This window comes from Rhinopithecus bieti, unplaced genomic scaffold (genome assembly GCF_001698545.2).
Source record: "Rhinopithecus bieti isolate Rb0 unplaced genomic scaffold, ASM169854v2 scaffold_54331, whole genome shotgun sequence".
NCBI lineage: Eukaryota > Metazoa > Chordata > Mammalia > Primates > Cercopithecidae > Rhinopithecus > Rhinopithecus bieti.
In genome coordinates, this window is record NW_016821659.1 from 851476 (window position 1) to 863348 (window position 11873).

An 11873-nucleotide genomic window follows, 5' to 3' on the forward strand; every position below is an offset into this window, starting at 1 on the left:
GCCTCAGCCTCCCGAGCAGCTGGGACTAGAGGCGCCGGCCACCACGCCCAGCTAGTTTTTTTTTTTTTTGTATTTTTTAGTAGAGACGGGGTTTCACCGTGTTAGCCAGGATGGTCTCGATCTCCTGACCTCGTGATCCGCCCGTCTCGGCCTCCCAAAGTGTTGTGATTACAGGCTTGAGCCGCCACCGCGCCCGGCCAGGGCGACTTTCAAATCAAAGTCAGAAACACTTTGCTCGCTCCACAGAGCCCTCAGTGCTCTGCTGAAAGCAAGGAGGATTTTTCCAAGGCTCTAGTTTTGCCTCCAGGGAAACTGAGGCACAAGATATCAATGATTCCTGGGGGTCCTGCCTCCGCTCCTCTAGGTGAGTGCCTTTTCCATGGGCCCCACTCTGAAAGCCGAGAGGCGAGGGGCACGCACTACAATTCCCAGAGGTCCCCGGGGGCGGCCCCCCCCCCGCCCCACGCCTCCCTCGCACGACGGAGCGGGGCCCACCAATGGGAGCCCAAACTGGGGCGAGCAGGGGCGGGACGGGGCGGGGCTGCGGGGAGGCGGCCGGCGGGCGGCACCGCGAGCCAGTACCTCAGAGAGCGCGGGCCCGGACAGCCGCGCGCTGAGGGTCTCGGGACGAGCGCCGCGGGACCTCGCCGGGCCATGGGTAAGCGGCTCCACGGCGCGGCCCGGGCCGGGGCTCGGCGGCCCTGCCAGGAAGGGCCTAGGTGCCGGCGCCGGGTCCCCTACAGCCCTCGTGGCGGTCGGTGCGCTGTGCGGGGCGGAGAGGGGTCCGCGGTGGGCTTCGGGGCGCGGGCCGAAGGGAGCGAGCCCGGCCCGCGGCTTCAGCGCTCCCCGGCCGGCGCGGAACGGATGAGGCTGGGCGTCCGCGCGCGTTTCGAGAAAAGGAAAGACAAAAAGTTCTGGCGGCCAGGGGCTTCCCGGGCGTTTATCTCGAAACTCTTTTCGCCGTCTCTTGGCTGAAATGTGCCGAGCCCGGTGCGGCCCTGTCGTCCCACTTCCTGCTGCGGTTTCCCCCGCGAGCGGGGCTCGGCTCATGTGTTGTGACAGCTGCCGGCGGCCGCCCCCCGCCCCTGACATCCCGCGGGTTTCCGAACCGCGGCGCCGCCGGGCACAGACTCCGGGTCCGGGGCGCGCGGCCCTTTCTCCGCGGCGCCGTTTCCTGCAGGGGCTGCGCGGCTGTGAAGAACTTGCTCAATGCGCTGTGAAGGCGCCACGGTTCCTCTTTCGGCCGCGGGCTGCGCCGATGGTCCCGGGCGCCCGGCTTCGCGCCCCTGCCCCTTCCTTCTCTTCCCTTCTCTCTTTTCCTCTCCCGTCTCTCCGCCCACCCGCCGCAGCCCCGCAGGAGAGGGGTCGCTTCCCTGGTTGCTGTCCTGTCCCTTGTGTGTCCCCTTCTTTTCCCTCGGTCTGCAGAAGAGACGGGGCGGCGGGTGGGGAGTGCCGGGGGAAGAGGGCAAGAGCGCGGGCAGCGATGCCCGGCTTCGCGCTCGGCCGGAGCTGCGGGGCCACCCGGGCCCGCGCTCAGTCCCTCCGCGGTGTCCAGGGGTCGCCTGGGCTGGGGTCGCGTCATCCTCCGCCCAGCGCCGGCGTGGTGGGGCTTGCGCGATGCAGGACCCCCGAGGGCACAGGGAGTCCCGAGGCGCCGCGGGTCCAGTGTCCCTTTGTTTGCGAAGTCTTGGGTCAGTAAGGAGGGCTCCGCGGGCCCCAGGGGAGGACAACAGGTGCCTCTTGCGCCACCCGGGCCCCACTGGTGGGAGCGCACACGCACGGCGGCGTCTCTGCCGACAGGCAACGCTAGAGCACAGGAGGGGTGGGAGATGGGGCTCGAGGACTTCACCCCACGGCAGAGCTCAGAGCCCAGTCCAGGCCGTAGGGACCCGCCTGGGGCCTAGAACTTGGTGTGGCAGAGGTAGAAAGGGCCTCCGACAATCTGCCTTTACAGTTGGGAGACGTCACCTGGCACTTTCGAGCCTCTGTCCCGTAGGTGGAATGGGAACACCATCTGAGGGACTCTCACTGTCACCACCAAATGTGGTCCAGACTCAGTGGGGAGGGACGGCCCCATCCTGGAATTGGGGCTTTTAGGACATCCCAGAGCCTGGTAAGAGCGACAGGGAGAGTGGGGCTTGGAAGTTGGCAGCCTCACATTGAGTGTCCCCCGCAGCTCCTTCCACTTCTGTACCCTCTGGTGGCTCCTGTGGCCTCAGCTGCTCCCAGACCCTGTCTCTCTCGCCCTCCCCCAAGCTGAGGTACTGAGGCCGGGTTGTGGCATGAGCTGCACCTGTGCCCTGGTAGGGCGTGGAGGTCCCAGGCCCATCGCGTTTCTCCTCATTGCTGGCTCCAGCTCAGCCCCTGGCAGGCCCCCCGTCCCGAGACTCCTGGAGCAAGCTCCGCGGAGACTCGGCCTGGCCGCCGCTCCCGGGCTGCCAAGTGGACCGGCCGTTTCGCCGCTTCAAAGGCTGTCTTTGTTTCGCTCCAGCTCAAGCTCAGAGAAACTTAAGCCAACAACCTCAGCCGAGGGGGCGGGGCGGCGTCTGCTGGTTGTTATTGAGGCTGCTGTTACCATTATTGTGGTAATTGACGCACTGTTCCCAGTCGGTGACTTTTCATGAAAGGAAGTGTCACTTCCTTCCCATCACACCCAGGGTGAATGGGGCGGGCAGCAGAAAGATGGGGAGGGAGGGAGAGAAGGAAAGGGGTGTGCGCCTCCAGCAGACCCTTAAGCTTGAGAGCTGTGTGGCCATGTACTAGTCACTGCCCCTCTCTGGGCAACAGGGGTCTGTAAGTCCTGCACCCAGGAGGCTGATGTTTCCGGAGCAGCTGCTGGGCAGCGAGGTGCCTTGGGGAGGGAGCAGGACAAGCAGGCCTCCGGTCTTCTCACTGAGCCTGGCTGTGGTTTGTGGGGGAAGCCTCCTTTCTCTTCTCGCTTTCTTCCGCTGAGAACATTGGGCACATTGAGTCTAGCACGCCCATCTTGTGGATGGGAAAGGGAGATACAGAAGCAGTGACCAACTTGGTAAGAGGTGCAGCCATGCGGTGCTAGAGCCCCTTGCTCCACCTGTCCTCTTGGCCTACTCTCATCTCCTTCCAGCTTGATGTCTGGCAGGGTAGGGGGCCCGCTGACTTGCCCACATCCACACACTGCCCGGCCCCATAGCTACCTTCTAGTCCTAGCTAAGCCCCATGAGACATCTTAAGTTTGTCTTCAGTGACTCTCGACCACTGCCCCACTGCCTTCACCTTCCTGCCTTTGCATACCCCAACTTCACCAGGTTGGCTGGGCCCTGGCCAGAGCTGGCCCCCACTCTGTCAGGTAACAGGGAGCAGTTTTTTAAAAGGAATCTCAGTAGGTATCAACAGGTCTTTCCTCCTTCCTCAAGATTATGGAGATAACACCCCTTATTCAAAGACGGTGGGTCCTCCGGGCCCTCCCCCACCCAGGCCAGGAAGTTGATTCACAGGGTGTGGGGCCATGCCCCCCCCACGCCCCCGCTGCCCAGCTCTCTGACCAGCCCCCTCCCATCCCTGAGCCTGGATGCCTTAGCAGTCAACACAGACCTGCTCTTGCTAGCAGAGTGACCGGAGTAATATGCTGGGAAACTGCACATCTACTTGGGGAAAGGGGATGAGCTTGCACCCTCTGAGCACAGATAAGGAACTTGAGGTCTCCCTGTTCCCATTACAAAGAAAAAAATCTGTAGCTGTCAGGGATCAGCGTCTCTCAGGAGTCAGACTACCCTGGTTCTGAATCCCAGCTCTGCCATGGATAAGCTGTGTGGCCCCAGGCAAGTTAGTGAACCTCTCTGAGCCTCAGGCATTCTATCTGTTATATCTGGATGGCTGGGAAGATTCAACAAAGCAGTGTTGCATGAGATGCCCAGCCCACGCCAGCCAGGGCACTGATTTCAGTCGGTGGAGCATATAACTTGAGAACAGGTAGACCTATGGAAGCATCCTCTACTGGAGGGAGTGACAGATTAACCTCTTCAGTGCTGGAGTGTTAGGATCTGGGAGTTGAGCTTGACTCAGACAGGAGCCATGGAGTTGGAAAGAAATCAGGAAGAGCCTCAGGCAATCCTCCTGCCCAGCACCGTGCTGCACCCTCTCTCTGCCTAGTGAGGGACGGGGTCACTATGAGCCCAGGCTCGTCTTCTGGTGCAGCCACCTAGCCTGCCTTGGCCCTCTTCCCAGCAGTGAAATGAGGAAATTGCAGGGGGGCTTGTGGAGTGACCTACCGTTGTCAGGGTTTTTCTAACACCATTTTCTAGCTGCACAAAACTCAAGGAACAAACTAGGAATAAACCTCCCCAAGAAAGCACAGGGGCTTTTTAAGAAGGGACTTCTGAGGACTGCAGAGGGAAACCTGAATTATGGAGACACATGGTCCTGAAAAGAAAGATGCAGTACTGTAAAGGTATTATTTTTCCTTAAAGTAGTTTCTAAATTTAAATGCAATCAAAGCCCCAGTAGTGGGAGTTTTTTGTTTGTTTGTTTGTTTGTTTTGGAGACAGAGTCTCTGTCGCCCAGGCTGGAGTGCAGTGGCCTGATCTCAGCTCACTGCAACCTCCACCTCCTGGGTTCAAGTGATTCTCCTGCCTCAGCCTCCCGAGTAGCTGGGATTATTGGTGTGTGCCACCATGCCCAGCTAATTTTTGTATTTTTAGTAGAGACGAGGTTTCACCATGTTGGCCAGGATGGTCTCGATTTCTTAACCTCGTGATCTGCCCGCCTCGGCCTCCCAAATGTGTTTTTTTTAATTGTTTTGTTTTGTTTTAAGAGAATGTAACAGAATTATCCCAAAGTTCAGATGGAATATTTTAAAAAGACAAGTAATACTGGGCAACTTGCCCTCTGGATAGTAAGTTGTTTTATAAAGCTACAAAAAATGAAAACAGTGTGCACAGGTCCTAGCATTCCACCGTGGATGAAACAGAATAGAAAGCCCAGAAATAGTCCCACATGTGTTCCTTATAAGCATTGACATTGTGGGGAAAGTAGCATTTTACGCCATTGGGGGAGGAGGCCACTCACTGGGACCCCCTAACCAATGGGGAGAAAATATGGCTAGGATCCCTATTTCATCCTGTATACAGGAATAGATTCCAGATGTGTTACAAGTGAGTAATGAGATAGTCATCACCATCATCATCATTATTGCTTGCTGGATGGAGAAAGGTGAAGTCTGGATGACGTTCTTATGGAGAGCACTTTTCTTCTTTGCATTTGATCCCCCACTGCTGCTACAAATAAAACATGCAAGGCATTATGCCAGGAAGGCATCTGCACACAAGGCTGGGAACAAGGCAGCAGTGCGGTGGCTCGCAGCAGCAGCAGCTCTCGGGCAAGTGGGTTTCTCCTGCCTCTGTGGGCTGAGTGGGGCTGGGAGATGGGGCCTCCAGCTCCATAAGCCTTTTCCCTCCTCCGCAGAGCCAGGAGAGGGCCCACCCCACTGCGCAGGTCCTGCCTGCCTGGCTGCCAGCTCTCTACCTCCCAGCGCAGGACCTGTGTGGCCCAACATCTATGGCGGTGGGTTTCAAGCTTATTTTTTTATAGCAGAACCCTTTTTACAAATGTAACCCTGATCTGTGAATGATCAGGGAAAGGGAGAGATTAGGGCAGCGAGGGACAACACAGAGGGCACCCTGAAGACCAAGGGGGAGAGGACGCTTCCTTCTCGTACATCTAATGCTGCGAAAATGAGCTTCCAAAGGCCTGCAACCCAGAGGGCCCTGGCAGGACAGAGCACCCACCCTGAGAAGGGCGACCGAGTTCATTTGGGGACTCGGCTGGACACAGAGATAGAATGTTTCCCTTTGTGGCTTAAGGCGACAGCTCCAATCCTTTTCCCATCTGGGGTTAAACAGCTCAAACTGGTGACCTCCTTTCCAGGTAACACCAGCGCCCGACTCCAGGAGATTTTCCCCCAGTGTGGTCCAGGCAGAGCTCGCAAACTCTGAACCACGCAGAAGGGACTAGGGCCCGTCTCGCCCTGTGGCTCGCAGCCTGGCTGCCCACTGGGATGCCCTGGGGAGCTTTAACCCTGCTGCCCCACCTTGGACCTTAAATCAGACTCTGAGGGTGGGGCCGGGGCACCAGCGTCTTTCAAAATGCTCCTCCAGGTGATTCTGATGGTCCCTGTCTAACCGCCGTATTTTTCTGAAGCCCAAGGGGCAGCGACTTGCCAGGGTCACATAGCAAGTCAGTGACTGAGAAGCCCCAGTCATACCAAGGAAGACGTGGAGAGGGTCCGTGGATGCCGAGGCTCTGGGGCTGTAGGAATGAGGGGAGGGGATGTGGGAGCCGAGGGTAGCAGGCAGCGGGAGAAGAGCCGGTGGAGGAGGTGCTCCCGGACCCGGAAGGTTTTGGGAATTCACAGATAGCTAGCAAAGAACTCAAGGATCTTCCTCTCCCGTTTCACAGCAGGGAAGACTGAAGCACAGAGTCACAGAGGACTTGGTTGGAAAGGCATCAGTCTGGTGGGTCACTTGTTAGTACTCAGGATTTCTGGAGACTGGTGTGTCAGAAGCTAGCCCAAGAGGGTGGCCCTGATCTCTTTCTCTTTGACAAGCCTTAGGATTGGTTTCTCTCCAGGCTTACTTGGACTCTTCATGAAGGCTTTGCAAATGTTGGTAACCACAGCAGCCACTGGACCAGAATCAGACCTTGATTTGAATCCTGGTCCGCCAGGGAGTCAATTGACTTACCCATAACCATTCTGGCTTCAGATTCCCCTCTTTCAAATGGAATTCCTCCAGGACTGAGGGAGAGAATGTGCAGGCACACCTTGCTCTATCATGCTTTGCTTTATTGTACTTCACAGATACTGCATCTTTTACTCATTGAAGGTTTGTGGCAACCTGGCATCGGCAAGTCTATCGATGCCATTTTTAACAGCATGCGCTCACTTTGTGTCTCGGTGTCACAGTTTGGTGATTCTTACAACACTTCAAACTTTTTCATTATTGTATCTGTTACAGTGATCTGTGATCAGTGATCTTTGATGTTACTATTGTCATTGTTTTGGGGTACCATGAACCCCACCCACAAAGACAGTGAACTAAATCGATAAATGTTGGGTGTGCTCGTCCTCCACCTGCTCCATCAACCAGCATTCCCCATCTCTCTTCCTCTCTTTCTCTTCTGTGGTCTCCCTGTTGCCTAAGGCACAACAATATTGAAAGTGGGCCAATTAATCCTACAGTGGTCTGTAAGTGTTCAAGTGAAAGGAAGAGTTACAGGTCTTTATCTTTAAATGAAAAACTAGAAATAATTAAGCTTAGTGAGGAGGGCAGGTTGAAAGCCCAGCCAGGCTGAAAGCTAGGCCTCTTGCACTGGTTTGCCAAGTTGTGAATGCCAAGGAAAAGCTATTGAAGGAAATCAGAAGTACTATTCCAGTGAACACACATGGTAAGAAAGTGAAAAAGCCTTATTGTTGATAATGGAGAAAGTTTGAGAGGTCGGTATAGAAGATCCGACAAGCCATAACACTCCCTTAAGCCAAAGCCTAATCCAGACCAAGGTTCTGAATCTCCAATTCTGTGAAGGCTGAGAGAGGTGAGGAAGCTGCAGAAGAAAAGTTGGAAGCTAGCAGAGGTTGCTTCATGAGGTTTAAGGAAAGATGCCATCTCCATCACATAAAAATGCAAGGTGAATCAACCAGGGCTGGTGTAGAAGCTGCCGCAATTTATCCAGAAGATCCAGCTAAGATCATTGATGAAGGTGGCCACACTACCACAGATTTTCCATGTAGATGAAACAGTTTTGTATCAGAAAAAGATGTCATCTAGGACTTTCATAGCTAAGAAGTCAATGCATGGCTTCAAAAGACAGGCTGACTTGTTAGGGCTAATGCAGCTGGTGGCTTTAAGTTGAAGCCAATGCTCAGTTATCATTCCAAAAAAACCTAGAACCTTGAAGAATTATGTACTCACTCTGTTCTACAAATGAAATAACAAAGCCTGGATGACAGCACATCTGCTTATAACGTGGTTTACTGAGTATTTTAAGCCAACTGTTGAGACCTACTGCTCAGAATAAACATTCCTTTCAAAATATGACTGCTCATTGACAAGGCAACCGGTCACCCAAGAGGGCTGATGAAAATGTACCGGGAGCTGCGTGTTTTCATGCCTGCTAGCACAACATTTATTCTAGAGCCAAGGATCAAGGAGTAATTTCAAGTTTCCAGTCTTATTATTGAAGAAATCAATTTTGTAAGGCTTTAGCTGCCATAGACAGTGATTCCTCTGATGGATCCGGGCAAAATACATTGAAAACCTCCAGAGAGCATTTAAGGAACATTTGTGATTTGTGGGAGGAGGTCAAAATATCCAAGCATTTGGAAGAAGTTGATTCCAGCCTTCATGGATGACTTTGAGGGCTTCAGGACTTCAGTGGAGAAGTCACTGCAGATGCGGTGGAACCTGCAAGAGAACTAGAGTTAGAAACAGAGCTTGAGAAGGAGACTGAATTGCGGCAATCTCATGATCAAACTTGAGTGGATGAGGAGTTGTTTTGTATGGGTGGGCAAAGAAAGTGACTTTTTTTGTTTTCTGTTCTTTTCTTTCTTTCTTTTTTTTTTGATACAGAATCTCGCTCTGTCGCCCAGGCTGGAGTACAGTGGTGTGATCTTGGTTCACTGCAATCTCTGCCTCCCGGGTTCAAGTGATTCTTCTGCTTCAGCCTCCTGAGTAGCTCGAACTACAGGCGCCCGCCACCACGCCCGGATAATTTTTGTATTTTTAGTAGAGACAGGGTTTCGCCATGTTGGCCAGGCTGGTCTCAAACTCCTGACCTCAGGTGATCTGCCTACCTCAGCCTCCCAAAGTGCTGGGATGACAGGCATGAGCCACTGTGCCCATCCTAAAGTGGCTTCTTGAGGTAGAATCTACTCCTGGCGGAGATGCTGTGAACATTGTCAAAATGACAACAAGGGATTTAGAATGTTACAGAAACTTAGTTGATAAAGCAGCAACAGGGTTTGAGAGGATGGACATCAGTTTTGAAAGAAGTTTTGCTGTGGATAAAATGCTGTCAAAAACAGCATCACATGCATGTCATGGAAAAATCTTTCACGAAAGGAAGAGTTGCAGGCACAGTGGCTCACGCCTGTAATCCCAGCACTTTGGGAGGCCGAGGCGGACAGATCATGAGGTCAGGAGTTCGAGACCAGCCTGGCCAATATGGTGAAACCCCATCTCTACTAAAAATACAAAACTTAGCCGGGCGTGGTGGCAGGCTCCTGTAGTTCCAGCTACTCAGGAGGCTGAGGCAGAAGAATCACTTGAACCCGGGAGGCAGAGATTGCAGTGAATCAAGATCACACCACTATACTCCAGCCTCGGCGACAGAGCGAGATTCTGTCTCAAAAAAAAAAAAAAAAAAGGAAGAGTTAATGGATGTGGCAAACTTCATTGTTGTCTTCTTTTAAGAAATTGCCACAGTCACCCCAGCCCGAGAAACCACCACCCTGAGATCACTCAGCAGCCATCAACATGGAGGCAAGACGTAAGAACACCTACCAAAGCAGAACGACTTTGGGCCACCCTCTTGGGCTAGCTTCTGACACACCAGTCTCGAGAAATCGTGGGTACTAATGAGTGACCCACCAGACTGATGCCTTTCCAGCCAAGTCCTCTGTGACTTTGTGCCTCAGTCTTCCCTGCTGTGAAATGGGAGAGGAAGATCCTAGAGTTCTTTGCTAGCCAAGGATTCTACCCCATGCCTCTGAGTACCAGTGGCCCCTGGCTTATGCTGGTTTGGGTTTCTTGTTCCCGAGGAGATTCTTTTTCTGTCTGGGATGGAAGGGAAATCTCATAGGTTCCTAACAATAAGGATGTCCTGGGAGGGAGTGAACCAATTCATACTTGATTAACAGAAGGACAAAGGACAGAAAGAAAAGGTTGTCAGAAGACGTGGGTTCCTGGTCTGGTGTCTGCTGCCAGCCTGCGGTGTGGCCTGAGGCAGTTTCCAATGGTTGTGGTTTTTGCAGTGGCAGAGGTGTTGCGTTTTTGCAGCCATCGGCACATAGTGGTTCTCAGTAAAATGCAGCCCACAGCTTCTCCTGCCTACAATGCAGGGTTGCTGTGAGCCTTGCTCATTCCAGCTTGGCACCCGCTGTGTGGGGTATGGGCAGCCTCACCAAGCTACCAGGGAGCCCCAGGAGCCACAGGCAGTTCAGCCAGGATGGCTGTGTGTAGCCAAGGGCGACGGAGGAGCTGCCCATGGCCAGGGGCCAGAGGAGGCCACCCAGGGGAAGGCACTTGTCAGCAGAGACCTGAGGGGTCACCAGGACCCTTGCAGGTGAGGGGAGCATGTAGCCTAATTAGGGCAGTTAGAACTCTGCAGATGCTCGGGAAGGTCAGATGTTCCCGAATACTCCCAGGGGAACTACTACTCAGGGACCCCTGTGTTGCTTTGGGACCACAGCCATGGGATCCTTTAGCTCTCCAGTGAGACTGAGCTGCTTCTCAACTCTTTGTCTCAGCATGGGGCAGATTTTGGAGACAGGATTTTCCCAAGCGCCATAGCCCAACCCCGGCCTCCTGTGACTTGACCTCAAGGTAGTTTTGCGTTTCCTTCAAAGATGTGGGGAGATAGCTGGAGCAGAGGAAAGAAAAGGGGCAGGTGTGGAGCGGATGCAGTGGGCTGTGGGGGAGTGGGGAGGAGGGTCTGTGTGTGTGTGTGTGTGTGTGTGTGTGTGTGTGTGTGTGTGGCCTGTGTGCAGCCAGGGACACACTCCTTCCTCTGGCCAAATTTTTTTTTTTATGATAGAGACGGGGGTCTCACTATGTTGGCCAGACAGGTCTCGAACTCCTGACATCAGGTGATCGCCTGCCTGGGCCTCCCAAAGTGCTGGGATCACAGGAGTGAGCCCCAGCGCCGGCACCCTCTGACGACTCTGATTGGGGATGGGGAGACTGCTCCTGTTCCTCCTGCTTGCATCTCAGGTGCTCTCTCCCCACCCCTTCCTCCTTCCCTCTCTCTCCTTGCAGCAGCCCCTGTCAAAGGGAACAGGAAGCAGTCCGCAGAGGGTGACGCCCTAGATCCACCTGCATCCCCCAAACCTGTTGGCGAGCAGAACGGGAGCCAGAACCCCATCCCACTGGAGGTGAGTTGAGTCCCTCTGCTGACTCCCTGGGCGCTCTTCCCTGCCACCCTCACCTGTGTTCAGCCTCCAGGTGAACCTGGACACTCCCCAAGCTCTCAGGAGGCAGATATGTTCCTACCCTGGCCCTGTCCAGCAGCCAGGGGACTTACTTGTCTTCTGTGCCAGAGAGTTTCGATCTTGGTTTTTGTAGCAGACCCCTTTTTTCAAGTGAAGATGGCCCACCACCCTGATCCATAACACAGACAAAAGCTCCAGCCCGTGATGCAAAACCACATTCACATCCATTCATCCAGATGCATAACATGGGACCAACAGGGCTGTTGCGATGAGCAGAGTCTGAAGGGGGCGCTGCAGGCAGCTTTTTCGGAGCACAGTTGGCCCCAGCTTTCATTCATTTTGGCCGTTTGCTTTGGTGGCACAGTCTGGAAAAGTATCCTGATTCATGCAGAAAAGTGTTTGCAAATGGCAGTCGTCTTTAGCAGCTTGCCGGGAATTCAGATTAGAGGCCTGGAGGAGCAGATTGACTTGAGCAGCTGTGAGAGAGCCTTCCTTCTGAGGTCTGCACAGACCAGCCCCAGGGCCCCGGCATGTTACGATTTCATGGGTGATATGAGTTCGTATGTTGTTTCTTCTCAGAGGTCTTTAATACCTTAAAAACACTGAACTATTACAGAAGCTATTTACAACTAACAAAAAAAGTAAAAACACTGAAATAAACTTGAATCAATTTTTTTTTTTTTTTTTTTTTTTT

General features: G+C 53.9%; 1 protein-coding gene and 1 long non-coding RNA gene across 3 annotated transcripts in view; one reads left to right on the plus strand and one right to left on the minus strand.

Annotated features, from left to right (window-relative positions):
- The first annotated feature begins 549 nt into the window (after positions 1 to 549).
- The window catches only part of ARID5A (AT-rich interaction domain 5A), a 16282-nt gene continuing 4958 nt past the window's right edge, over positions 550 to 11873 (plus strand). For both annotated transcript variants that reach the window (XM_017860496.1, XM_017860497.1), the window contains exons 1-2: positions 550 to 658; positions 11007 to 11122. In XM_017860496.1, coding sequence (XP_017715985.1) covers positions 655 to 658; positions 11007 to 11122 — 120 coding nt within the window. In that variant the 5' untranslated portion in view covers positions 550 to 654. The remainder of the gene's footprint in view (positions 659 to 11006; positions 11123 to 11873) is intronic.
- Positions 7582 to 11856, minus strand: LOC108520922 (uncharacterized). The gene is made up of 3 exons (XR_001883061.1): positions 11272 to 11856; positions 9534 to 9676; positions 7582 to 8435 (listed from the first exon to the last, which is right to left on the minus strand). It is a non-coding gene; the product is annotated as an uncharacterized LOC108520922 (long non-coding RNA).